General features: G+C 36.5%; 1 protein-coding gene across 2 annotated transcripts in view; it reads right to left on the bottom strand.

Moving 5' to 3' along the window:
* Window positions 1–27,404, bottom strand: part of CAB39 (calcium binding protein 39) — an 82,733-nt gene that overhangs the window by 42,336 nt on the left and 12,993 nt on the right. For both annotated transcript variants that reach the window (XM_079132648.1, XM_079132649.1), the window contains exon 2: window positions 6,456–6,612. In XM_079132648.1, coding sequence (XP_078988774.1) covers window positions 6,456–6,569 — 114 coding nt within the window. In that variant the 5' untranslated portion in view covers window positions 6,570–6,612. The remainder of the gene's footprint in view (window positions 1–6,455; window positions 6,613–27,404) is intronic.

Below are 27,404 nucleotides of genomic sequence, written 5' to 3'. Positions count from 1 at the left end.
CTATCACTGAGTTACATCCTTAGTCCTTTATGTATTTTATTTTATTTTTTGAGAACCTCCTGCCTCAGTCTTCTAATGGACCTACATATCTTGTTATCTTAGGAGTGGAGTAGCTACATCTTATGGTTGGTTTAAACTTAACTTTTTAGGAAACTGCTTATTTTCCAAAGTGGTGGTACCATCTCATATTCTTGCCAGCAGTTCCAACACTGTCAACATTTGGTATAGTATTTTCAATTTTAACCATTTTAACAGCTGTGCAATGATATCTCATCAAGGTTTTACTTTGCAATTTCTTAATGATTAACATCTTTTCAAATGCTTGTCTGCCATCTGTATACCTGTATATCTGTATATTCATATCTCTTGTAACTTTTACTGTTTTCTATTCTTTTCGAGAATTCTCTATATATTCTGAATGCAATCTTTCATCAGATATATGCATTGGATTTTCTCCCAGTCTGAGGCTGGCTTGTCTTTTCATTCCTTTAACAGTGCCCATGAACAATAGATATCTTCTATTCATTTAGCTTTTTAATTTCTCTTAACAATGCTTTGTACTTTCAGTCTTTTGCTTTCTTTGTCAGAATTATTCCCAAGTATGTCATATTTTTTGATGCTATTCTAAATATTTTAAAATTTCAATCTAAGATTATTCAATGCTACTAATCAGAAATACAACAGATTTTTGTATAATAACCTATGGCCCTTACTAAACTCATTTACTACTTTTATTAGTTGTAGATTTCTTCAGGTTTTTTAAAAAAATAATCATGTTTCTACAAATAAAAGGTTTTACTTCTTTCTGATCTTCAAGCCTTCAATAACTTGTTTGCACAGGCAAGAACTTCTAAATACAAAGATAAACAGAAGTGGTGAAAGTGGACATCCCTCTCAATCTTAATCTTAAGAGAGAAAATGAACTAGCCTTTTACCATGTTATTAAGCTAGCTATGGGGTTTTTGTGTACATGCCCTTTTCTCAGGATGAGGAATTTCCTTCCTTCCTGTTTTTGTTTTTAAATTAGAAATCAATGCTTTTTTTCCTTTTCATCTACTGATATGTTCTTTGTCAATAAGAGACATAACGATTTTTGAATGCTGAATAAGCCCTGCATTCTAGGAAAACACCCCACTTGGTAATGATGTATTATCCTATTGTTATCTGACAGATATTATTATCCTACAGTTAGATTTGATTTGCTAAAATTTGGTATTTTTGCACCCACCTTCACAAATGATATTAATTTGTAATTCTGTTATAATGTCTGGTTTTGGTATCAGGATAATGCTAACCTGATAGATCGAGTTAAGAGCAATTCTTTCCACTTTAATTTTCAGGAAAAGTTAGCAATTCTATTATTTTGTTCTTAAACATTTGGCAATCTCCAGTGAAATCCTCTAGGCCCAGAGTTTTCTTGACAGTACCATTATTAGTTAAATTTTCAACTATTTTTACGTAGGTTCAGGTTATCTGCTGCTTCTTGAGTGACTCTGAGCAATTTGTGGTTTTCAAGGAATTCGTCCATTTCACCTAATCGGTCAAATTTATTGACATCAAATTGTTTATTATACTATTACCCTTTCAATATCTGTAGAATCTGGAGTGATGTTAACTCAATATAATTCAATATATAAGTAGCTTCTGTCTTCTTTTTCCCTGACCAGACTTAGAGTTTATTTATGAATTCTTATGTTTCTTTCTGTTTTATAAATTAACTGATTTCAGTGTTGACAGTTATCTCCTTTTGCCTACTTTATGTATAATTAACCCATCTTTTTCTACTTCTCTAAGGTGGAAGCTCAGACTTGTCTTCCTTTCTAACACTCAGTGCTATAAGTTCCCTAAGTAATGGTTTAGCAGCTATCCACTAATTCTGAATTGTGTTTTCACTTTTATTCCATTTAAACCACTTTCTTACTTCTTTGCCCCCCGCCCCCTTTTTGATACTGGGGGTTACACCCAGGGGCATTTAACCATGGAGCCACATCCCCAGCCCTTTTTATGTTTTATTTTAAGAAAGGGTCTTGCTAAATTCCTCAGGGCCTCGCTATGTTAATGAGGCTAGCTTTGAACTCACATCCTCATGCCTCCCAGATTGCTGGGATTTCAGGCATGCACCACCAAGCTTGGCTTCAAATCACTTTCTAATACCTTCTTTGATCCATGAGTTACTTCATCTAAACATTTTGGAATTCCAAGGATCTTTCTACTACTGATATTTAATTCCATTATAGCCATGGAACAAACTGCACATAATTTCTTCCTCCGAAATGTACTGAGTTATTTTTATGGCCCAAAATATGGGTAATGTTGGTAAATGTTCCACCTGCACTTCAAAAGAATGTGTAGGTTGGTTCTGCTATTGTTGAGTGGAGTGTTCTAAAACTTACTCAGATAAAATCAGATGACAGCATCATTGTGGTCCACAAGAAAATCCTTGCTGATTTTCTGTTTATTTATTCTATTAATGAAAGTGAGGTAACAGATTGTAACTGTGGATTTGATTACTACTTCTTTCAGGTCTATCAGTTTGGGATATGTCAAAGCTCTGTTTTTAAGAATTTAAGTGTTCAGTACTGTTATAGTCATGGATTAAATGATCCCTACACTTTATCATGAAATGGCTTTTCCCTGTGAATATTCTTTGCTCAGAAATCTATTTGTCTGGTTTTAACAAAGCCATTCCAGCTTTCTTTTTTAATTTTAATTTTATTTGTTCTAATTAGTTGTACATGACAGTAGAATACATTTATACATTTTGATAGATCGTACATAAATAGAGTGTAATCTCTCATTTTTCTGATTGTACATATTGCAGGATTCACATTGGTCATGCAGTCATACATGTATACAAGGTAATGTCTGTTTCACTCTACTATCATTCCTTCCCCCATACCCCTTCCCTTCTCTTCACTCCCCTCTACCGAATATAAAGTAACTCAATTCTTCCCTATCCCCACCCCCACTTATTGTGAATTAGCTTCGGCGAATCAGAGAAAACATTTGGTCTTTGGTTTTTTGGATTTGGCTTATTTCACTTAGCATGATATTCTCTAACTCCATCCATTTAAATGTACATTTTCCCACCTTTTTAATCTATTTTTTACCTGTGTATTTCTTATAGGCAGCATTTATTTGGAATTTTTTTCATCCAATCTCTCCCTTTTAACAGGAGTTTAAACCATTTATATTTAATGTGATTGTTTATACACACTGGACTCTATCATCTTACTATTTGTCCCATCTATTATTTAATCCCCCTTTCCTTTTTTTTTTTTTGGGGGGGGGGGTCTTCTTTTAGATTAATCATGTATTTCCAATGATTGTGTTGTTTTATTTTTCTTTGTTGGCATTTTGTATTTTTTTTAAAGATTAAGCACAAAGTCATACTTTTATTCATTTTACATTTTATAAGTTAAGATGACATATCACTGCCAGCTAACTGGCCCTTCTTTGGTGCCTGATTCAGTCACCCACAGAATTTTCTATCCTGACTTTTATCATTTACAACCTGTTAACTAAGTCCTTTAATTTTTGTCTTTAGCAGTCATGAAGAGTTCAAAAGAGAATAATGTGACAGTGGTTCATGTTAACTCTGCTTTCTATTCCATTTTTAACCAATACAAATATTCACTGAGCTGTGTCTTTGGAAGGCTTATTTTTTAAAGTGGCAAGCAAACATCACTATGTTACAAAGGAAAAGAGAATATGAACGCAATAGGGCAGGCTTGCATTTTAAATAGGGGACTGGTTAAAAAGTGGCATTTCAGCAAAGACTTGAAAAAGGGTGTAAGCAAAGGAGATAGCTGGTAAAGAACATCTAAGGCAAAGGGAAAAGCCAAATGTAAAGGCCTATAGAACAGAGTGTTACTGAAGCACACAAGGAAAGATGGCCAACGGGGAGAAAAGTAGAAGGCGGCACCACTAAGGTCATGGATCTGATTGTCTAGGCTGGGGGTTAGAATTTGTTTTTATGTAAATGGGCAGACAGTAAGTATTTTAGTCTTTGATAAGGTCTGTATCACATGATTCTTTGCTTTAAACCAACCCTTTAAAAAATATAAAAACCATTTCTTAGCTCGAGTCTTACAAAAATAGGCCTAGGCATGATTTGAAAGCAGACTATGTAAGGACTTTGACTCCTACTCTAAGGAAATTATTATTTGACTCATGTTTTGAAAGAACTATCATGGTTATAGAGAGGCAAGGGAGACCAGTTAAGAGGACAACACGGTAATACAAAGCAGAGATAATGACAGTTCACGCCAGGGTGGTAACAATGAAACAGGGAGATGTGATTAAATGCTGGATTAAAAAATTTTTTTTTTCCTTCAGATAATGTAGGTGGATTTGAGGAGTGAAAAAGGAATCACGGATGCCATTTTGGCCTGAAAAACTAGCAGGATGGAATTTTGTACACTGTGATTGTGAAGACTATGAACAGATTAGATTTAAGTATGTTTTGATTCAAAATAGTATGAATTTCTATTGGTCAAATTCCAAAAATGTCCTACTGTGATCTGAATGGAATTGCTTTAAGCTTAAAAAATTAAGTTGGAAAGAAATGGCATCTTAACTATTTTCCATATTTCTATCTGATAACAGACCAAGTAGTCTTCCATGCCTCCAAATAAGGTTCTATTATTTTCTTCATATGGAGAATTTAAAAGAGCAGTATTAGGACTGTCATCCCCAGTGCTTTAAATGACACCCAGCACAAGACAGGTGTTCAATATAGTTTGATGAGGGCTGGGGCTATAGTTTAGTGGTATAGCACTTGTCTAGGACACATGAGGCCTGGGTTCAATCCCCAGCAGCACAAAAATAAAACAAAAATATTCAATATTAGTTTGATGAACAGAATATACCTAAAAGAGTGGACAGCATATTTAGGCACTACAAAAGATGATGAATCATTTTAAATTTATGGAACACACCCATTAGCCTGTCAACAATTAGCAGTTTCAGGATAAGGATGAAGGAGCAGCCATTGTGGGCAGTTCCGCAGACAGGCAGTGTGTCTGCTCTGTAGGGTTTGCTCTCCTGCCCACCTCCTCTCTTCAGCTCTACTGGTGTCCCAGGTCCCATCCATGAGTGCCACCCTTGCTTCTTGCTAGCTGTGGTTTCCTCTACTCTGTAAACCCGCACGCAGACTACCAGGACTGCTGGGTTTTGCAGTAGATGTCTAGCAGTGAGAAGGAAGCCAGGTGATGTACTCTTACCCACTGAGGTAGAGATGTTGCTATGATTCTGCCAAATGTCTCCTCTACTTTCCTGACACAATGTTTCTAGTTGCTGGAGCTACACTTTTCATGTTTTTATATCCTAACTGACGACCTTCAGTAAGATGGGAAGAGATATTGAATTCTGTTTCTTATCACTTACTTTACCTAGAAGGTCTGTTGGAATATCTCTCTCTCTCTCTCTCTCTTCTCTCTCTCTCTCTTTCAATTAGCCTGGTTCCCCAGTTCAAAGAGCATTAGAAATAACAGCATGCACATAGCCCGTGAGAATCAGGTACTGTGGAGGGCGCAGGTGATCCAGAAATGACATAGTGGCCAAAGAGTTTGCATTCAAGTAAATAAGACAAAAATACAGTACGAACATAATTAGGCTGAAGATGGTGGTACTTCTGACATTTCAAAGACAGGTGCCCAAATGGTGGGGATTTGTTTTAGTGGGCAGGGCTGAGACAGGAGAGGGAGTATTCTGGTAAGCAATCTAGGAAAAACAAAAAACAAAAAATAAAAAACCTGTAAGGGTAGTTTTGATTGATAAATGGGGGGCTTTGGAGGAAATCAGGCACGAGGGAACATGATTCCAGGCAGACACAAGAAGACAAAAGCATTAAAAACAATGCATTTAATTATATGACTTAGAGTAGGTTGCTAAAGCCTACAGAATATGGGAGAAAGAAGATAGCATTCACCTACAGAAGAGATCATATCATAAAGTGTATGGTGTGTCTATAATGAATATTTAAAGCATAGAGCACATTTTAGAAAGTACAGTAAGGTGACTACTAAGGCCTAAAAGAAAGATTATAAGAATCTGTTTCAAGCAGGAATACAACTCAGATTCTATTCATAAACCCTTTAGGAAGCAGAATATACAATATTGAGTGGAAATGAGGTGGCAGGACATGATTGGGATGAGGTAAGTTTGGGCTGTGGCAGCTGGACAAGAGAAGGTGGGTATGGACATTGAGAACACGGAAATAAAATTAGGAGCAGTATCCTCTCAGGAAGATTTTGGTGGAAATACTTCTTTCAAGAATCAAAGAAAACATTTCGAGAATGAAATAAACACTCTTGAAATAAACTTGGAAATTTCAACTAAAAAAGAAAAAGGTGAGATATATGCACAGCTGAAAACTTGTTTCAGTAGCAGCAACAGCAAATGCCACATTAAAGGACTAGATCTTAAAAATTCCGAATCACCTATATCCATACCTTCTCTGCTTTTTTGTCAGAAATGTCCTGCTTTTCCAGAACAGCCATGCTCTCCTTCAGGTTCTTCACGATGTCTGCTGGAGATTTGTGAGACTTCCCAAATGGGAACGGCATGACGGCAGCAACAGAGGCCTCCGCTGCACTCTGCCTGCTTGACCTGCAACAAGCACAAGGCTCACGTGAGAAAACATGAGTCAACAGAGGACATTCTTACTAAATCCTAATCCGGGGATAAAACTGTTTAAGAAAGTCATTTTACATGACTTTCATAATCAGTAGAAATTGGGAGACTCACTAATATATGGAAGAAATGATAATACAGAGATACCTTGGGACTTGTAGAACATCGTATTTTTCAAAATGCTATTTTCTTTCTTTTCAAATACTCTGTCTCTTAAGCACCCACCTACGGAAGAACATGCAGATGCTACTGTTCTAGGCAGGAACAGTTACTGGTATCACTCACAGAGCAAGTACTACTTTCGAACCCAATGCTAAGTATTTAATACGTTGTCTCACTGAATCCTATCAAACAAGTCCCGGAAGGACATTAATGGTATCATTTACAGGCCAAGTTTAGTAAGGTTGAGAATCTGGCTCAAGGTGCTAAGTGGTTAAATAAAACCCTCATGTCTGCCTTAATCCAGTATTCTTAATCAGCATACTATACCTCTAATTAATAGTTCTCTACTGAGGTAAAAAGCCAGAAGGAGCTTTAGTCACACAGCATCAACGAAACAGGCCTTTTATCTAGGTTTCTCCAGATGCTCCTGTTCTTGTCCTTGCTGCTCCTCCCAAACACCCCAGTGGGCTGCACTGTGTGCACGTTTGCACGCACACCCACACACACACATACACACACACACACTCTCACACACTCTCTCTTCTTCCTCAACATGCCCAACCTTGTATTCAATCACAGTGTCTCAGAGTTGAGAGAACCTTGGATGGCACCTTGGACAAATCTCCCAGCAGATCTTCAAGGCTCTCACGTGACACTTTCAATATAAACTCATTAGGACTGGATGGGAAAGAACTCACTTAATAAAACCCTGGAGATAGCAAACGTCTCAAAATTCTTAATATTTTGGATATTATTACATTATTTAAAGAAGGACATACAACTACTCCAAGAAGCCATCATGAAAAAAGAAAGTTAACAGAACAATGAAAGTGACTTGAGAACATGTTGGAAGTTATTAAATAAAGAAGTTAAACTCATAGGCAGTAGACATCCTCATATCAAATACCAAAAGATAACACTTTTCAGAAGAAACTAAGGGATCACATAATGGTTTCAAACTATGAATTCCAACTTCATATTTAATTGCCCCAGGTGTCTCCCTACCTCCTACCCCTGCACCAAAGTAGGAAAATACAGGTCTTAGCTACTCCAACCCCACTCTGCCCTGCCCCCGAGTAAACACAGTATCTCTGTTGCACAGCATCACACTTCTTTTGAACTTTCCCTATGATTTTTTTTTTTTTTTTAAGGAGAATTTGAATTTTTTTCCCCTCAAGTTTGAGACATGGTAACATACATATTTGTTTACAAAGAACAAAGACTTAGGGGAAAAAGCATGCAAATGAATGCTAATGTTAATAAGACTACAATTAAATCACAAACAAGTATGCCATTTCTCAAAGGTTTTGATATGATGTGTTTTGACCAATCTGGCCCCAAATATCACCTATCATGATTTCTGTCAGCTTATAAATCCTTTTTTTTTTTTTTTAAATCTAATTAAAAACACACCTTCGTTAACCAAAGAGATACAACCTAACATGGGTCTTCCAAAACGTTCTTAAAATTAAAAGATAAACTAAGTCCATTTCTAAGTATCTTTCTATAAGAAGTTTGGATGGACTTTAGGAGAACCACTTCCAACCAGCTGTTAAATTATCTATGATTATCTGGCTACATGGTACACAAATCCTGGATTACTCTTTCCCAAACTGTTTTTGGGAAGGGGAGCATGCAGGTTGCTTCTACATAAATATACCAGTTCACACACACAATAAATTATCTTAAAATAATATCTTTCCTATCTATAACTCTGCAAACTATAGCAGTGATGCTAGGTGGAGAGTGAGAATGTTTAATGCAATATTTTGCAGGAAGTGTTACAGTTATGTGAAGCGATATTTACAGCTCTGGCTCAAGGGTGGAAGAGGTGATTTTCCAGGGTAAAGGAGGCTTAAAGAGTTCTATAAAAGCCAAAATATGGAAAAACTTAAATTTTAAGAATACCCACATGGAATGATCAAGTAGACAGATAATCCATGTGCCTACAACACTGCTAAGAGTAGGCAAGAAAAGTAATGCTTTAAGAAATAAAGGTTCTTGTCAGGTAACAGAGGCACCTGCCTGTAATCACCAATGACCTGGGAGGCTGAGGGAGGTAGAATTCAAGTTTGAGGTCAGCCTAGGCAATGTAGCAAGACTTTCTCAAAATAACAATTAAATAGGGGTTGGGGATGGGTTCCCCAGTACTGTAGGAGAGGGGAAAGAGAGAAGGAGAAATGAGAATAAAAGTTCTTAAACATGTCAGATTAACACGCACAGTACTATGTATTGATTTTGTGTTGCTATATTTGCAATGAATATAATAAAGAAAGCTAAAGCAACTACTGAAGCAGAAATATCTGTCTCATAAGCAACAAAGTGAAATCATGGATGTGTCACCCAGGCATGTTCATTAAAGATGTGGAAGCAGATGACAAAACAATCAGTCAAGAGAGTTGAAAGGTGTTACCTTTGGGGGCAGGAAAAGGTTGAGAATCTGGAATTTTTCTTTCTTTTTTTTTAATTTAAATATTTTAATTTTTAGTTGTAAATGGACACAATACCTTTATATATGTGATGATGAGGATCAAACCCAGTGCCCCATGCATGCAAGGTAAGTGTTCCACCACTAAGCTACAACCCCAGCCCCTGGTATTCTTTTCTTAGGCACCTTTTTTGTAACTATCTGACTCCTTTAATTATACACATTTCCACTGATAAACATAAAGCCTAAACTTACAGAAAATAAAACAATCCATCCTTAATACTTAAAAAATACTGTACGTAAAACATTGAATGAAAGGCAGAATAAAAGAGGAAAGTAGGGGCTGGGGATTCAACTCAGTGGCAGAGCACTTGCCTGGTAAGCACCAGGCCCTGGGTTCAATTCCTGGCACTGCAAAAACAAACAAAAAACAAAAACAGGGAAAGTAAACTGCCAACTTCTCAATCTTTGAAGTTAGAGGGAGTCAACAGAAGCAACAGTGCTCTTCCAACTTTGATATGTAGAGAGACTCTGGTCAGTACTGCCTCCTCCATGCAGTGGAGACAGAGCCTTCCAAAAAGCCTAGTCTGCCATGCTAGTGGTATCCTTCAGAGCACTCCAAGATCTACAAACACACCGGTACAAGTCTCTGTTTCTGACTGCCATTCTCATTTATCCTTCTATATCATCATTATTTCCTTAGGTAAGAAACTGGAGGGATTTTAGAAAACAACAAGAACCCATTGAGTAAGGCCCTTCTTCAATAACTTTTCACTGCCCTTAGACTAAAATTTAAATTCCTGATCATGGCCTTCTAAGGCTTCACCCATCTCAAACTCACAGCATGGCCCTCTAGTCTCTACCACAGAGGTCCAGTGACACTGATGTCCATTTTGTCCTCTGAATATGCCAACTGCTTCTAAGCCAGAATTTTAACTGCAAATACAGTAAAACTGTAATTTAGAAATCTAGATGGTGGGTATATGGGTTTTCATAGTTATTCAACTTCCCTGCATGTTCAAAATTTTTCTTAATATTGTTGTAAAACAATTTAAGTTGTGTTTTGAACATAACTGGAATTCAAGAAGGAAATAGGCAAAATTACATACTTTTACAATTGAATAAATTAATTTGGCTTTCATATAGAACTGTTATCCTCTAGTTTCTTCAAAATAAACTGGTTCATAACAAACCTCAGCAGGATATCTTGAACTGAGCCAAAATTATTAATGTAGTTGGGACAAAGCCATTTACCATTAGGATCCTTAAGTGGACTGTGGAAACCCACATCTTACATTTTCCACACTAAAGTATGCTTGTTCCTGATGGAAATCAGTGCTTGAATCCCAAAGATAAAGAAGCCTTGGGAGGGAGATTTAACTTGAAAATGGGAAGGGATAATTTAACATTATTACTCATATGTTAAAATGAGCACTTACGGCACTCTATACTGAATCTGAATCTGTGTGAAAGGAATTTGCTAGACATTTGCTTTACTCCAATGTTTAGGCACTGCTCTCTACTAGGTGCTTTTCCTTTTTTCAAAACAAACAAAAAACAAAAACAAAAATCCAAGAAACTTTATCCATTTATTTACTTATCTTTCTGTGTTTAATGCAATGGGCTCATCCATCCTTCAAAGTTCCACCCTTGGCAGTCTCCTTACCCTATGTTCCGTCTGGGTGATTTCACCTATGGTTGCGACAATCTGAAATCTATTTCTGGCCCCAACCAATTAGACTATTATTTCCAGCTGCTGCTCCCTATAGATGCTATCCTAGCACCTCAAACCTCACCCAAGCCCTGCTTCTTTTTTCTACATCCCTGGTCAGAGTGCACAGATCCACTGTTCATCCACTCACAACACTTGGCCGTCAGAGATTCCACTGGCTTAACTCTGCCATACATAATCAGTCCCAAATTTCAGTCCATTCTATTTTCTAAGCCTCTCCTTACAGACACCAACTGTAGACTCACTGTTCTCCACACGGGCCAGGTATCGTCCATGTGGACAATATCACTCTAGAGGCTCACTAGAGTCTGAACTCACCACCCTCAATTCATATGTTGGAAACTTAATCCCAATGCACATGTTGGGAGATAGGATTTAATGGGAGGTGTTTAGGTCATGATGGTGGAGCCCTCACAAACTGATTAGTAACACTATAAAATGGGTTTTACTTTTTGGGATACTAGCAATAGAACCTGGGGCACTCTACCACTGAGTTACACCCCCAGCCCCACCGTCCATTTAAAAAAAATATTTAAAAAATTTTTGGGATAGTGTCTTGCAAAGTTGCCAAATCTGGCCTTAAACTTGTGATCCTTCTGCCTTAGCTTCCTGACTTGCAGGAACTATAGGCCTGTGCCACCACACTCACTCTCCTCTTTCATGTGAGGACACGGGGTTTATCTCTCCCCTTTTTTCCCTAACCCTACGACCCCAGGTTTATCCCTTTTTGACCTTCTATCTTCACCATGTGAGGATGCAGACCTCATCAGACACTAGATGCTAACATTTTGGATTTACCCCCTAGAACCGTGAGATATAAATTTCTGTTCTTTACATATTACCCAGTCTCAGGTCATTTTGTTACAGCAGCATGAATGAATAAGGCAGGATGTTCCGGAAAATTTGGTTGTCACAATGACTGGGGCACTTACTGACCAATGACATCATCATCATCATTGAAAAAAAAGCACTGTTTTTCATGCTGGTCATATATGCATATTCTTATGCTAGTTTCTATATCCTTGGGTGTATGGTGGGGGTCACAATAATCAATTTTTCTATCAGCTTTTGCATCTAGGTCTATCACTGAGAGTTAAACTTCTAGCTTAAAAAAAAATTACACTCTACATTTTGCAAAATTCAAACATTAAAGGATTACATAAGAAAGTAAAAATCACCTACAAAGCCTACAGAGACAGCCATTATTAAGGGATTAGCATATTCTCCTTTTACTTCTTGCTTTATATATGTAGTTTTTTGTATTGGAAGTCTACTCTTATATCCAAAACAGAGACCAGATGATGCTAGATATAATGGCTTCTAGCTTACAAAGAACAAAAACTTCAAATCACTACTCTGTTCCATTGATATTCCTAAGAGCAGAAAGTTCAGCACCCCAAGAAACTGATGGAGAATATACAGAAGAGCCACTGGGGAAATTCCACACCATTAAAGTTAGGACTGTTAGATACTGCCCATCTTTGGCAATGTGACTACTTCCACATTCTTATTTACCAGTTTACTGACAAATACTGAAGGGTAGTCAAATGACCCATAAACCAGTCACCAGGATACATTCATTCATTCATTCAAATACTAACAGTGTATTCACTATCTGCCATAAAGTTAAGGCATTAAGTGCCTGCTCTCAAGACAACATTCTGGTGTGTATGGATGTGGGTGTAAGTGTTTAGAGAGAACAATGAAAAGCTGCTGAATGACAACACATTCCTAGACAGCTGAGTTCATAAGACTTTACATGAACATATTTGTTAGGTCTGACTCATAAACTTGGTGGTCAAAGGCAAAAAATTGCAAACAAAGTCCTCCCTCTCATAAGACCTCCACATAGGGACTATTAAGGAACTTAATTAAGCAGTTGTGTAAAAGTGTGAAATGTAGTACGCACGAACCCATATTTTTAGAATATTAGCTCTAAAACCTAATCTGCTTCCAGAGTTAATGTTACTTAATTCACACAATTATTGAATATGTACAGATACTGTGTTAGGTGCTAGACTATCCAGTAGTGCAATTACAGAAAGCATAGCATACAGCAGTTAATTACATGGGCTTTAAAAACCTGGGTTCAAATCTTGATTTTTACCAGGTCTTAACTGATTAAAGACATTTCTAAGCCCTCTGACCTCATATGTGAAAGGCAAAAAACAATAGCTATCTCACAATGTGGTGTAAGAATTAAATTACACATGTTTAAAGTATTTACCACTGCATTCACATATAGTAAAATTTGAAATAAACAGGAGTAGAGGATAGTTTTTTCCCTGTGTTATCTCTAAAATCTGATTCCTATTATTTCCAGAACTAAAATGGGTAGATACAATTTTTATCATATAGGCTAGACAATACTATATAAAACACTAAAATGAGTGAACTTATCCTCTTTTTAAGTTTGTACCTAGAAGTCCTGACCCAGCTTTTGGATGGATGGGAGGTTTGCCCTTCTTAGCTACAAATAAGATGTGATGACTCAGCTCCATTAAAATAAACCATGAGTAACTCTAAGGAGCAGGTGGATCTTTGGTTAATTACCGAAGCTACCAAAATACATAGGTCTAAATCAACTATTTTAAAACCAAAATCGAGTGATCAAGAACATACACGACATTGGAGTGTGTTTTGCAATTAACAAATTTTAACCAGATTTTCAGGGGTCAATAATATACAACAGAAATCATACTGAAAATTCTTTTATATACTAGACAGTAAATAATAGCAATGGCAATAGTACCAGCAATATTTAAAACAATGTAAGATCTCTCGCATACAGTTTAAGAGCGTTGCCACGTCTCTGCTCAATGACTTACTTCACTCAACAAAATTCATACTCCTGACCAAACCTACAACATACCTTGTGATCTGCTCCTCTCTCATCTCACTCTAGGCTTCTGCTACATTTTCTGCTCTGACATTTCTGGCTAAGATCTAAGCATAATCCCCACATTGTTCATGGGGAGCAGTTAGCCCAAATAACCACAGCTCTCCTCTCATTTACAATTCTGCTCAAATGACAATCAATAAGGCCTTCCTTGCCATTGTTTCTAAAACGGTGTCTCCTCCCCACTCTTCTTATCCTACACTTCATTTTCATCCAGTCCTTACTACCACAGCTGATATACATTTCTTTCTCTTTATTAAATCCCATGAAAACAAGAACTTTATCAATATCATTCCTTCACTGCACATTGTGTGGCATACACTTACAGGATATTTATAAAATGCTTATTTGATCTTCAAAGGAACAAATAGGATTCTTTTGACCCTTCCTTCCTAAGAAGTTCTATCATTTCTCCTCTATAGATGAATAAAATAAAGCTCAAAAACACTGGTGATATGTTCAAATATCATGATGCTAGTTAGTAGAAGAACTAGGACTTCAAATCAGGTTCTAATCAACTTTTATACAGTGTTTATTAGGTTATCTAGTACCTTTCGCATTACAATGAACACATTCACTATAGATAAGTAGTCTTAAAAATGTCCCTCCCTTAAATCTTTAATTGCATGTCTACAAATGTATTCTAGTAATTGCTTCTCAAAGATTTATGTACAAAGATGGCTACTAAACCATTCTGTAAAATAGCAGAAAAAGGAAAAACCAAATCTTCAGAAACTATAGTTGAGAACTGCAAAGTAATTTAAAATGAATTCTTCTGAAGATTTCTACTGCTATAAAAAAGTCTGCAATTTCTTTTAAATGAAAACACTTTATGTATGAAGTTGCATATATTTTATAATCTCACCTGTGATCTTTATGTACACAGGCATTGCTAAGAGAAAAAATATTAAAGGTTAATAATGGGTAATGAAAATGTGACTTGTATATCTGTTTTTCTTAAAGGTTAAGTATTTACAATATACATGCAACATTTTTCCTAACTATACAAATATTATTTTACAAAATTAATTCAATACCATTTTCTACTAAAAGGTATGAAAGCTCTGTGAAAGAGCAAGAAATATACAAGATGAGCCTGGGAAACCCTACTCCAGAAAACAAATATTAACTAGTCATGGCAAAAAAAGGAGGATGCAAACTGAAAAGGTACCCACAGGCCTAAGATGGTACAATTTAAACATTAAAAAAAAGTTTTAATGCATTGTCATGCAAATTAAGCATATGCATACAAAAAGTATCATATATTTAAAAGCAATATTAGTAAAACATAAAAATTCATGAAAATTAACACTAAAATATTTATTGGTCATCCTAGAGGTTGTGAAAGCAACAATTCAACACTCTAAAAAATTGGTAAATATAATGAACCAAGCAGACATGCTCAAGTCCTAATGACACTTATGGTTTAGGAGTGCACACAAGCTATCTTGTTCAAGAGAACGCACACAAACAAATGATGTGGGCTATAATGCTATTCAGTGAACATACAGGGGCATATTCAAGTCATGCCTGGGAATTGGAGAATTCTAGGTCTACAATGTACAATAGCCCACACAATGATATATTTTGATTCTAGAAGATTTTTGTGTATTTATTATTAACACATGTATAAAGTTCATTTTATGTCATATTTTAATAATAATTATTATTTCCAAAATAATTTCTTTAGCCTATAATTCTTAATTAAAATTATGCCATTGACTTTAAAAAAATTGGTAAATAAAAGGAAAGAATGGCACATTTTAGACTACCTTTTTTCTGTACACTGTTTCTCAGGGTAACTGAATAGTTGACAAGGGAAAGTTCTTTGTAGAAGATTCATAGCTAATGCTTACTGAAAGAACACCAGAAAACTGACATTATGTAATCCTTGATGAAATAATGGATCTTGCAACAATCATCAATGGCTGTTAAAACTACTAAAGCTAATAGGTGAATAGTAGTTAGGGAATTTCACTATGGTACAAGGACTGGTAACAGGGAACACACTGACAAGACTAAAAGCAGTATAACCAGACCCAATGTCTCATGATACAACATAAAAGGAAGTAAAAGCATCATCTATAAAAAGATCTGACCCCTTGTTACCCCCCAAAATACAAATCAAAATCCAATCAAGCTTCAAGATCTACCTAAAAATCTATGGGAAACAGAGGAATAATTCCACAAGTTAAACACCACTGCAAAGAAGCGGTTATAATATGGGACATGGGACAGGACAAATGGTTTCTCCAACAAGTCAAACAACATGAGCGGGGAAAATGAAGGCAGTAGAGGATGATACATAGGTAAAAGAGACTCCCAGATCTTCTCTGGACCCTGTTTTGAATAAAACAACTGAAGAAAAGCTATGGTGGCAACCAGAAAAATTATTCACTGTGTATGAGGAATTATTGTTAGTTTTGTTAGGTATTATAATGGAGTACAACAGATACATGAAAAATGTCATCAGACACATACCAAATTATGAAATATGAGTGATCTGGATTTTGCTTTAATATACTTCAGTATCACCCCTTCCAAAAAGCAAAGTAGAGGGACAGATAACCTTCTTGGAAAAGCCCCCTGCCCCTCAAAAAATGTTAAAAAAAAAAATTTTTTTTTTTAAAGTTTGGCCCATATCTTTGCTTTCAGGAGTACTTTTATTGCTCATCAGTGACAATGTAAATTCTTTTCCTATTAAGTCTCAGCTATGTACTGCATAGAGAACTAGGCAGTACAATAGTGTATACTACTTTTTGTTCCCAAACAAGTCTCTGGAGCATATGCATAGGTCTGAGTGGACATGAGTTCCTCCATACACTCATTCTTTAGGAAAATCTTGTCTTAACTAAAACCCAGTTTTATTAGGAGTATACCTATGTTTTTTCAGAAGATTTTTAAAAGAGACTTTCAAAGAGTTCAAATCTTTTTAACCTTTTCAGAATTTAGAGGTGCAAGTAGACCATTGTGAATGGAACATTTTCTGACTACAGAGTCACACGGACCAGTTAATTCTAGTTTTGTACACTAAAGTACTAAATTCTTAACCTATCTTTAGTACTTTCCCACAAGTTTAAGTGTTTCAATTTTCTGTTAATCCTTGAAATGTGTTTTACTTAGAAAGTAGGATATGCCTGCTTATAGGAGAGGGCTTTGCTGTAGTAACTGATTTTTAGAGAAAGGACCATTTAACAAGAAAATTTTAAAAACAACAGTGCTTGTAAAAAGCTATGTTAATTTTACATATAGGTACCTCATGTTAAACCTCAAATACTTTTTGAAAGAATCATACTTCTATTGTCAAGTTTTACTGCAGTAATTTCAGTGTAACATGCAGTCATTATGGATTTCTAAGACTAAAGTTATGATAATTAAGTACAAAAAATATATTTCAAGCTGTCTTAAATACTTTTCAGAACAAGGTAGGGCACATATTAACATTCACTTAATCCTAGAATTTACTGAAAGATATGGTTGCAAGTGATTAAACCAAACTGAACATAGCTAAGTAACTCTCAGGAGTTAAGAATGCATTATGTATTAAGAGCTCTGTGACTTTATTCTTCGAAGTTACAAGTCACACATACACAATTTCTGACTTCTGCTCTTTATATATTTCCTTTTTGCCCTACTTGAGTAAAGGCTTTTTACTTTTCCAATGTCTTCGGTTGTTTAAAAGAAAGGTAGTTTGCTCAGGAAGAAAAAAAGTTGCCATTAGGAAGAAAGTCCTCTTCTAAATGACTTTACCTAGCTGTAACAAAATGAATGTCAATTTCTAAATCAGATTTATTAAGTTGATCAAGATGAGTTTAAGAAATTAAGGTCTATGTTCTTATGTTTCAGTTTTTCTCCTGAACATAGTTTGCCAAAACTTTCAATATTTTTTATCAATAACCTCACATAAAAACACCCTTAATACTGTCTTTTAAATTAACGTAAAAGCAGATACGCTTTCCTCATAGTTGAAACTGTTGGAATAATACAGCTCTTTCCTGAGTCAGCAGGGAGGTCATTCATCTCTTATTTCTCCTAAGGACAGATTTTTTTTTTTTTTTTTAAACTATTTTAGCAAAAAGACTCAGTCACAGGCTCTGGGTCTTATTTCTAATGAGTCACTATGTATAGCCCTTCCATTATCTGCAACCTACCCAGTTTTACCTTGTCCTAAAGGACTGGTGTAGTTATCCTTGGAAGTCATATACAGTGAGGGAAAAGAACCTTCAATTCCTTATTTTCCTCTCTACTAACCAGACCTGTCTGACTCAATACAGTTACTGAACTGAACTGTCAGTTTCTTCATCTTTATAAAACTGAAAAATTGATCCCTGACCTGCCCAACCCAGAGAGCTATTTATTCATAAGGAAAGGCTTAACAAAGGGCCACTCTGGGCATACAAAGACCAATGTTTTTGCCAGTTCTATATATCAGACACCAGAGTAAAATGCATCTAAGGAAGATTATGAGAGTGACCTCTAAACTTATACCAAAAGCTTAAGCCAGTTCACAGTGAACTGTGCGAGAATGATAACTTTTTCAGAAATAGGTCATTCTAGTTGAATCTCATTTAACAAATCTCACTATACTACAGTTTGAAGAGTGGCTGCTTTCTTTAAAACACTGCTTAGTTGTGGGCAAAAAGTCAATCAGGAAATCCACTATGACACAAGAATTCATGGAGTTTTCTCCAGTTAACCACCAACTAATTAAGTTATTTTGGGGACACATAGTATATTCTTTATACATGGTAACTATATTTAAATAGATAATTAAATAAGACTGATGTTAAACTTACTTAAATTTCTATTTTGCAAAATTATAGGTCTATGACTTGAGAATATTTAAAAAGTTGAATTAACAGACATGCCTTTTAGAAATGAATTCCAACTATTAATGTGACAGAGTTCCCAGTCCTAGACCTCATCCCAGTCCAAGCCAAGGGTAAACACTAGAATTAGAAGTTGCCAAAATATACCATTAAACCTGGGCAGCCATTTTGGTGGGTATTAGGTATGACTATTTTGAGGTAAACCTGCACTTCATCTCCTAAGCATAAAGGCATCCAGAACTGGGATAAACAGAAAGAGGTGTCACAAAGGAAGGAAGGAAATGATTCTGAAGAGTCAGGTCATGAAATGCATTACCATGTCCACACTAGCCTGTGAGGTGTCTGGGAGACACAGCCATGTTCGCATTCAATCTGTATGACATTTAGCAGTGTTGGCAACCAAATTCCTATAAAGTGTATCCATCTCAGCAGCTTTTGTTACTGATGAAGATGATGAACCCTGAGAAGCTGACTCACTCAGGAGACTACTCATCTACTCTCCAGGAAGTGACAGTGTGTCACTGTTCCTTTCAAAGAATATGGCATTCCAAAGATTCCATGTGGAGTATGGAATCTGAACAGTCACTGTTACCTATTTCATTCACATTTCATAAATGTGATCCTAAACTCCATTAATAGGTGTTTTTTTTTTTTGGACTGAGAACTGAACCCAGGGGTGCTTTACCCTGAGCTACATCCCCCGTACTTTTTATTTTTTGTTTTGAGACAAGGTCTCATTAACTTGTTTAGAGCCATGTTAATTTGCTGAGGCTGGCCTTGAACTTGTGATCCTCCTGCTTTGGCCTCCCAAGTTGCTAGAATTACAGGTGTGCATTACCAAGTCCAGTTCATTAATAGTTTTAATAGTCATACTACACAGCTAAAAAACTTTCTAATAAGCAATTTAATTGACTTTGGTCTTGTAATACACGCTCTGTGGAGAGACACATCGTCACTCATGGTTTATTACTGCATTTTGGGACATGCCCGTACATTATTCCTGTTAAATTCCTTCTGATTTTGATTCAGTATACAATATGACATTTAAAATTTTTTTCCTGAAATCTCGATTCTGTTATCTAGTGTATTATTAACTTTCTTTACGCCTGTCAATCACAAATCTAGTCAGCAAGTCATACAGGTCTTCCTTTTACTCCCTGTAAAAAGTACAAATAGATCAAGGAAGACAGTGCTGGAACCTTCCAATTAAAGTCTGTCATCAACTTTTTTTGGTGGGGGGTGGCCACCAAGGATTGAACTCAGGGGCATTTGGCCACTGAGTCACATCACCAGTCCTATTTTGTATTTTATTTAGAGACAGAGTCTGAATTGCTTAGTGCCTCACTCTAGGCTAAGGCTGGCTTTGAACTCACAATCTTACTGTCTCAGCCTCCTGAGCCACTGGAATCACAGGTGTGCGCCACCACACCTGGCCATCAATTTATTTTGTGTACAGTTATTTCAACAACCACAAGGGCACAAGGGCACCTAACTGTATTAACCACCATCAATGATGATTTACAGATTTCCTGAGCTCATGATACACATTCATACAATAAAAAACAAGTATTGTCAGACAGCACTTATCTTTACTAGGTAAAATTACAGTAACTCTCTTTAATCTCTTTTGTTCCATCCTATTCTCCCACTCCCTCCCTCCTTTTAAATACTGGTCATAATCCACTAATTTGATTTTGTAACCCATTGATAGGTTGAGACCTGAAGTTAGTAAAACAAAGATTTAAAAATCAATCTTAGTAGCTCTTTTACAAATGACAGTTAATTTATTCATAATGTCAAAATTCTCAAATTGTCATAAAGCAGAAAGATTTTATCACAATTGAAGAAATTACAGCCACATATCACAAAGCATTTAGAAATGCTGTACTACATGACTGGTTTTTATGATCTTTTATCAATATAGATCTGCCATCTTTATTTCATCTACATGATTCATTCACAGTCTAAGAAGTTAAGAATTACATTTTTTTTTAAAGAATTAGTTTCAGAAAATGTGAACTTCCAACTATTTTAGACAAATTAGCACTGTATTTTAATGGTCAAACAATGTCCACATTTTTATAACAGTCAATCTTCAAGGATAAAATTATAATCTATTTTTATTCTAGTAAAATTTATTGCCACAGGGTTGTGCAAACATAGTCCATATGATCAAGGGTAAACATCATGGTCTTATCCACATTTCTGCAAATAAGAAAAGCAAATAGCCAATCCTGCCCTTTAAAAAAGATAATTCCTTGAAAAGGATGCTTAATTCAAAATATGAATTGTAAACAAATGAAGACTTTGAAATAAGATTCAAATATGGTAAAAAAAAAAAAAAAAAAACACCTTACAGAAAATTATTTTGGGGTCAAAGAATTAAAAATGCTATGATTCTAAAAAGTTATATTCAAGAAAGTGGTAAAACGATTTTTATTTTTTATTTTTTGCTTTTAGTCATTGCAATGAACTGTATTTTGGAAAAAAAAGATTTCTTTAAAAAATTTATAACCTTAAACTTACTTCTAGAGGATCAGATATAAACCTGGAAAAATCACTCTCCTTCAAGGTCCAAGCATTACTATTTCTGTTCTGGCCAAATGCCCATAAAAGCAGAAACATGCCACAAAACCAACCAGAGCTAAACCACCATAGTGGGAGATCTGAGGGTTTGTTTTCTTTTTTAACTGCTCAAAGGCTGCTGTATGGTGGTAGTTAGTGTAAGCAGACTGTGCAGCATTAGTATTGAGAGTCACAGAATGCACTACATGGCCCTTTAGAGAATTATGTAGAACATTCTACTAGGGATGATTTCTCTGAGAATTCTCCTAACCAGTCATATATGCTTCCCAACCTCCACAGCAATGTACCAGCTGACATATGAAGGCTTGCTCCTGGGTTAAGAGAAGAGCTCTCAATGAAATAATGAGGCTAAAAAACCATTTAACTTCAGAGGAAGTAACTGTACCTCAGTTGTCAACTGAGTAGTAGAATCAAATACAAAAGCTCTTGTTTCTGCTTTTGGAGGAAAAAAATTCCCAATCATACAACCAAAACTCAGCTCATGGACCAAAAGAGGAGAACTTAATGACATAAAGCCCAGCAAGTACACAGGTACACATAGAGCACTAAAAATCTATGCAACACTAATACACACCTCATTTACCAGACTCTGCATGAAAAAAGTGATATGAGTAGCAAGTTCAGAGCACAGACACACACTATGTGCTGAAGGTCATAGACACCAAGAGAGGAGATGCTTCCTGAACTGCCTCTTAAGAGACTGAAAACTTTGGATAAGAGCCAGAAAATGTATTACAATTGACTGTAGAGCTTAATGCAACCATCTGAACTATGATAAGGAAACGACAATTATTTTGTAATTTTGTCAAGTTCTGGTGGGCAATAAAGTATCGCGTGAAAAACTCACTGTAAGCCCAAGTGCTGTTTACAGAATAACCACATGCCTTCTTTAATTGCTCAAAGAACATTCCACTCTTTATGGAGTGGTGCTTTCCAGGTAAGTGCTGACATCATAATATAGTCAAACTGGAAAGTTTGCTTTTAAATCTTAAAGCTGTATCTAAAATGCACAACAAAAAGCATCTTATATCCAAGGGAGCATAAAAAGTTAAGTTCTAGTGAGAGGTCCCCAAACAGAATGGATAAATTTATTTACATTAAAAATTTATTTCCCTCTACAAATTTTGAACACAGGATTTCATCTTTACTATTTCAGCAGAGGAATGCTACCAAGTCAAGTGATTGTGATGACTAAATATTTGTGAAAGTTCTGTTATCTGCAAAAACCAAACAACCCAAACATAAATTATCATTCCTGTACAGACCCCAAAAATCTACCTTCTTGATTTTTAAGTTTCTCAAATGTTGGGGTTATTTATTAACCATATCATCAACTTGTCAGAATCACAGAGATTTGAACAGAAGTCATACTGATTAAAATTAGGTTTCTGGGAAGGAGGTGAATAGGGTGAGCTTGTTCCATAACAGTGGGACACTGGTGATCCAGGCTCTGAAACTTTTCCAGACTAAAATGGCATTAGTTGTGGTTCTGACAGCAGCTTTTAAATCTCGTCCTAGCTGGGAGCAGGGAAGGGTTTACGTACTGGGCTTCTGTATCATGGATTTAATATTTACCAGCCACCACTTTATGACATAAAACAACATCCACCGAACATGCCTATGTGATGGACGTAGTATTACTATCTGAGGAAAACAACGACCTGGCCTCCAAGTCAACACACATCACTAGATTTGAATCACGTCCAGGTTAAGCTCCTTGGTTTCAAAGGCAGCAATTAGTGTTGCCCATCAGCTGAGCTAATTATTAAGCCAGAGCAGTAACCAGAGATTAAAACGTTGGTCCTCTCTTGATACCCAATTTTAATAAAAAATTCACTGGCCTAAAGAGAGGGCCACCTCCATAGCTCCAGAGTCCTACAAAACAAATGACTTAGTTAAGCTGTACTTCAGACCAATACTATCTTTTATGTCTTATGATAAGATACCTTAAACTTGAACTCAGGTACTTCAGTTTTACAGACTTACTATAGAGATTTGAGAGAAGTATGCTAAGAATCTGGAGCCCAGATTAATAAAAGATCCACAGAGCCTCAATGCCTGGAAGAATTACATTTCTTTTAAGTGGTCAGTTTTGCCTTTTAATCTCACTAACAGTATTGGAATTGATCTTGTTTCCTTCTTGTTGCAGCTACTCAAATTCAAAGCCAAATGTATGGGTTCCATCTAGCGAGTGTAAAAGATACGCATTTGTTTGTGTATTAACTTTGCCCCAGGAATCATTTTATTTGTCCATCCTTATTTTTCTATTGATCCTTATCTAAGTATTTGGGGTGAGGAGGATAGAACAGAAGGGGGATGTAGAGTAAAAGAAGAAAAACCATTTCTAATTTTCTATAATTCCTTAAAATGGTAGCTAAATGTATTAGCTTTCTGTCACTATAATAAAATACCTGAGACAGGCTAACTATGAAGAAAGGATGTTTACTTAGCTCATAGTTTTGGAGGTTCAAAGGGCATGGCACCTGCATCAGCTCAGATCTGGTGAGGACCCCCTTGGCTGTGCTACTTTATGGTAAATAGCAATGGTAGGAACAAGTGATTTATTATCTCAAACAGGAAGCCAGAGAGAAATGGACAGGGCCCTTTCACAAGAACTACTGCTCTCTATTCATGGACATGCTTCCAGCGACCTAAGGAGCTCCCACTAGACCTCATTCTTAAAGGTCTCACCACTCAACATCACCTCCAATACATGGGCATTTAGGGGAAAAAAAGAAAAGAAAAATCTAATTTTAGCACGAGGGTATAGTTCTCCACCATAATAATTTTGTTAAATACTGAAAGCTCTAATGTTGTCAATTTTCTTGCTGAGGTAGAAACAGATAACAATGCTAAAGGGACATCCTGTTTAGGTGGGGGGGGGGCTCTAATGCAACCAACATGTATGGTCTACAGCAAAATAAGGGGGCTTTGATAATTTTTCTTAAGAGCCCAATAATTTCTATCTGTAACAGTGGTCTAGCCTCTTTTGTACTCAGATGTCTAAGGTTGGTCACGCTTATCACTCAAACAACCTCCACTGCAGTGTGCAATGCCTGTTCCCATCATTCTCTTTTCTGATAATTAAGAAAAAAATTTCCAAGCCTATTCAACACTACTGTTCAAGCCCTTTCTGTGTGTGAGGCACTATGGACATTAAGGTTTAAATGCTGCCTTTATAGAAAATTATTTTATTACCAGGTATACAAAATATATTCTATTCAACTAGGATAAAAAAAAAATCCCATTCATAAATTAAAATAATGGTTGGGCTGTACTTGTGAATCACTATATCCATATTCTATTCTCACCTCTCCAAGGAAACTTAGGAAAGCAACAAGAATACAAGTGAAAATGAAGGTGATAGGAAAGGGTGACAGGCAAAGAGCACATTGTAGATGAAAATTTAAGTTGTGAATAATGTCAAAATGTACCAAAATCAACAAATATCAGTGGTTTAGACCAAAAGATCAATAATGCTGAACCATGTCCCACCCTGGGGTAGCAAACATTTCAGTGCTTCCTACCATATTCTGGGGTGGGGGGTTGAGTGAGTATAAATGTGGTGGCTTTTTAGGCAGCGGTACAGTGCCTTTAGGATCACATGGCCTAGTCCTTTGACGACTACCCTGAGATCCCGAGGATATCTGTGACCAGAGGCTAATTCTGAGATAAAGGACAAAAGAAGAGTAGGAACAAATTTGTGGCCTGGGGCAGACAAATAACCAAGAATTACATTAAATTGTTATCCTAGACACCTAAACAAACTGGTAACAGGTTAAGATAACCCCAGGAATTCTTTCCTAGAAAGATCATGGAGTCACTCTATATTACCCCTGCCCCACCTGGCAACATCATCAGTCCACCAACCTCCTAGTCCACCGTGCACCACTCACATAGATCCAGTGGGTGGTGCTACAGTCTACACGAGCTAATCCCCTGCTGGTCCCAGAAAAGTACACTAAAGAGGAGCTAGACATTTAACCCAGGTCAGTCTCTATCCAGATACTGGAGTTCCATAATAGAACACATTGAAATGTTGGTGGTTTCTTTCTAACAGGTGGAGAGATCTGGTCTGCACAGAGAGGACAGGGTGAATGAGTAGAGAAATGCAGTTAAGAAATGGATCACTGCAATGATATTTGTGTTCCTGGTTTCAGCTGTTTGTGAGATCCACATTCATCTCTGCCTTTTCTCAAACCTTGAGTCTTTACTTTTCCTAAGATAAAATTCTACTAAGTCCCTGCTTTGTTGGAAGAAACAAAGAGTTCCAATTAACACAGGGGCCACTTCCTAGGCCTCACTCCTCCAGAGCTCTGAAGTAGTGGGAAGCTTTAAGTGCAGGGCTCAGGTATTTCTCCTCTTAAATTTTCAGAGAGCCAAACTGACCCAGTGGAAAATGAGAATGGCACTGTTTTTGATTCCGACCTATTCTGCATACCTACTTTTGAAGCTGGAGATCTGAAATACATCATTAAAGAACAGAAAAAAGGAAAAACATGAAAAAATAAAAGTGTGAAAACATGTAACTGTTTATTTAGCTAGAATATAGTTCAAGATTATATAAGGAAATGCAAATTAGATGCAATCCCTCTCCCCCACAATACTACACTGAACTCCCAAGATGATCTTGTTAAACTCTTTCCCTTGGATATGTGTGTTCACGAACTTGGAAGGCATATGAAAAAATCAACCCCAAACTACATAAATATAAAAGTATATGAATACTGACTCATTATCTCCTTTAACAGCCCTTTCAAGTGCTACATGGCAACAGCATCCATCATTTAAAAACTGGAACTCCCCAACTTTGTTTTCAGTAGTTTCTGAGAAGCTATGTATGCCAGAGAGGAGGAGGAACAATTTGTTTATATTGAGAATCTCAAGTTTCTGACTTGAAGTAAAACATTTTAAAGTTTGACATGCTATAATAGAGCTCTCATTCAGAGATAAATCAAGGCAATCTTCTATAAATCCTTTTGGTTCCAAGGAAGGACCAGTGAGTGATCCAGAATTAGTGCTCCAGAATCAAGCTATCCTAGGTAAAGACAACCGAGGACCTGATGGACGGCCCTGTATCTCAGTAGCAAACAACAACAACAACAGAGGAGCAGAAGCCGGTCAAGAGACAGTTTTGTAACTGCTAAATGATAAGACTGCAATGTATCCTCTAAACTTAAGCAATGTGGGGAACAAAGAGACAATGAATGGTTATATTAAGGACAACAGGCATAAATGTGTACTTTCCTTGGCAAATTATAACATTTGTTTACCCTTACCAAACTGTCACTATCTTGAGCAGCAGCCAACCTCTCAATTCTGTTCATATTAATGTCCCCATCTAACAAGGGCAAAACATTCCCCATTTACAGCAGGGCCTAGCAGGTTCACCTGCACATAAACTCTTGTTAGGGATGCTGAAAAGAAGTCTCTCTCAGCAGTTTGATACTCCAAACGGTCAACACCTACAATTTGGAAGGCATCTTATGAAGAATATGGCCATGTCATGAAATAACTCTTCAACCTCCAGTTAACCATGCTGATCTTGGCCAGGTGGCTTCAACTAGTTGCTACTTCTCCTATAGGCACACACACTTCATTATTATCATGATTTATCTCATCCTATTATCACTGCTGAAGAATCAGAATACACTGATTTAGTACATCAAATTCTATCAAAGTCCAGTGCTTCATATGAGTTCTTCCTCTTCCCCCAAATATTTGAGCTATTTTACCCTGGCTTATGCACCCTTTTATTTGAAAAATTTGTTAATACATTTTCATGTATACCCTAGATAGGAAGGGACATCTTATGTGCTTTCCACCATGTGAGACACTAACTGAAAATCAGAAGTGCACAGAGTATTTGTGTGCACACATTGAGTTTTGAATAAAGATGAGACAGAAGGAAGATATCACCTAAAGCTCAAGTATGTAAGACTGATTTTGAAACTGTAAAAATGAGTTCCCCTGTTCAAGAGATAACGTCACCATGGGCAGGAAGCTCTCTTTCTGTTGATCACTAAGATAGACACTCTCAGCACTAATTCCACTTTCTACACATATATGATACTGCATCGGATGGAGTGTGCCAATTATGTCAGTGAAGAATAAGCTGGAAAACTCCACTTG

This window comes from Sciurus vulgaris (assembly GCF_902686455.1).
Source record: "Sciurus vulgaris genome assembly, chromosome: 3".
Taxonomy (NCBI): Eukaryota; Metazoa; Chordata; class Mammalia; order Rodentia; family Sciuridae; genus Sciurus; species Sciurus vulgaris.
The sequence above is the reverse complement of the archived record's forward strand: the minus strand, read 5'-3'. Positions and strand labels throughout refer to the sequence as shown.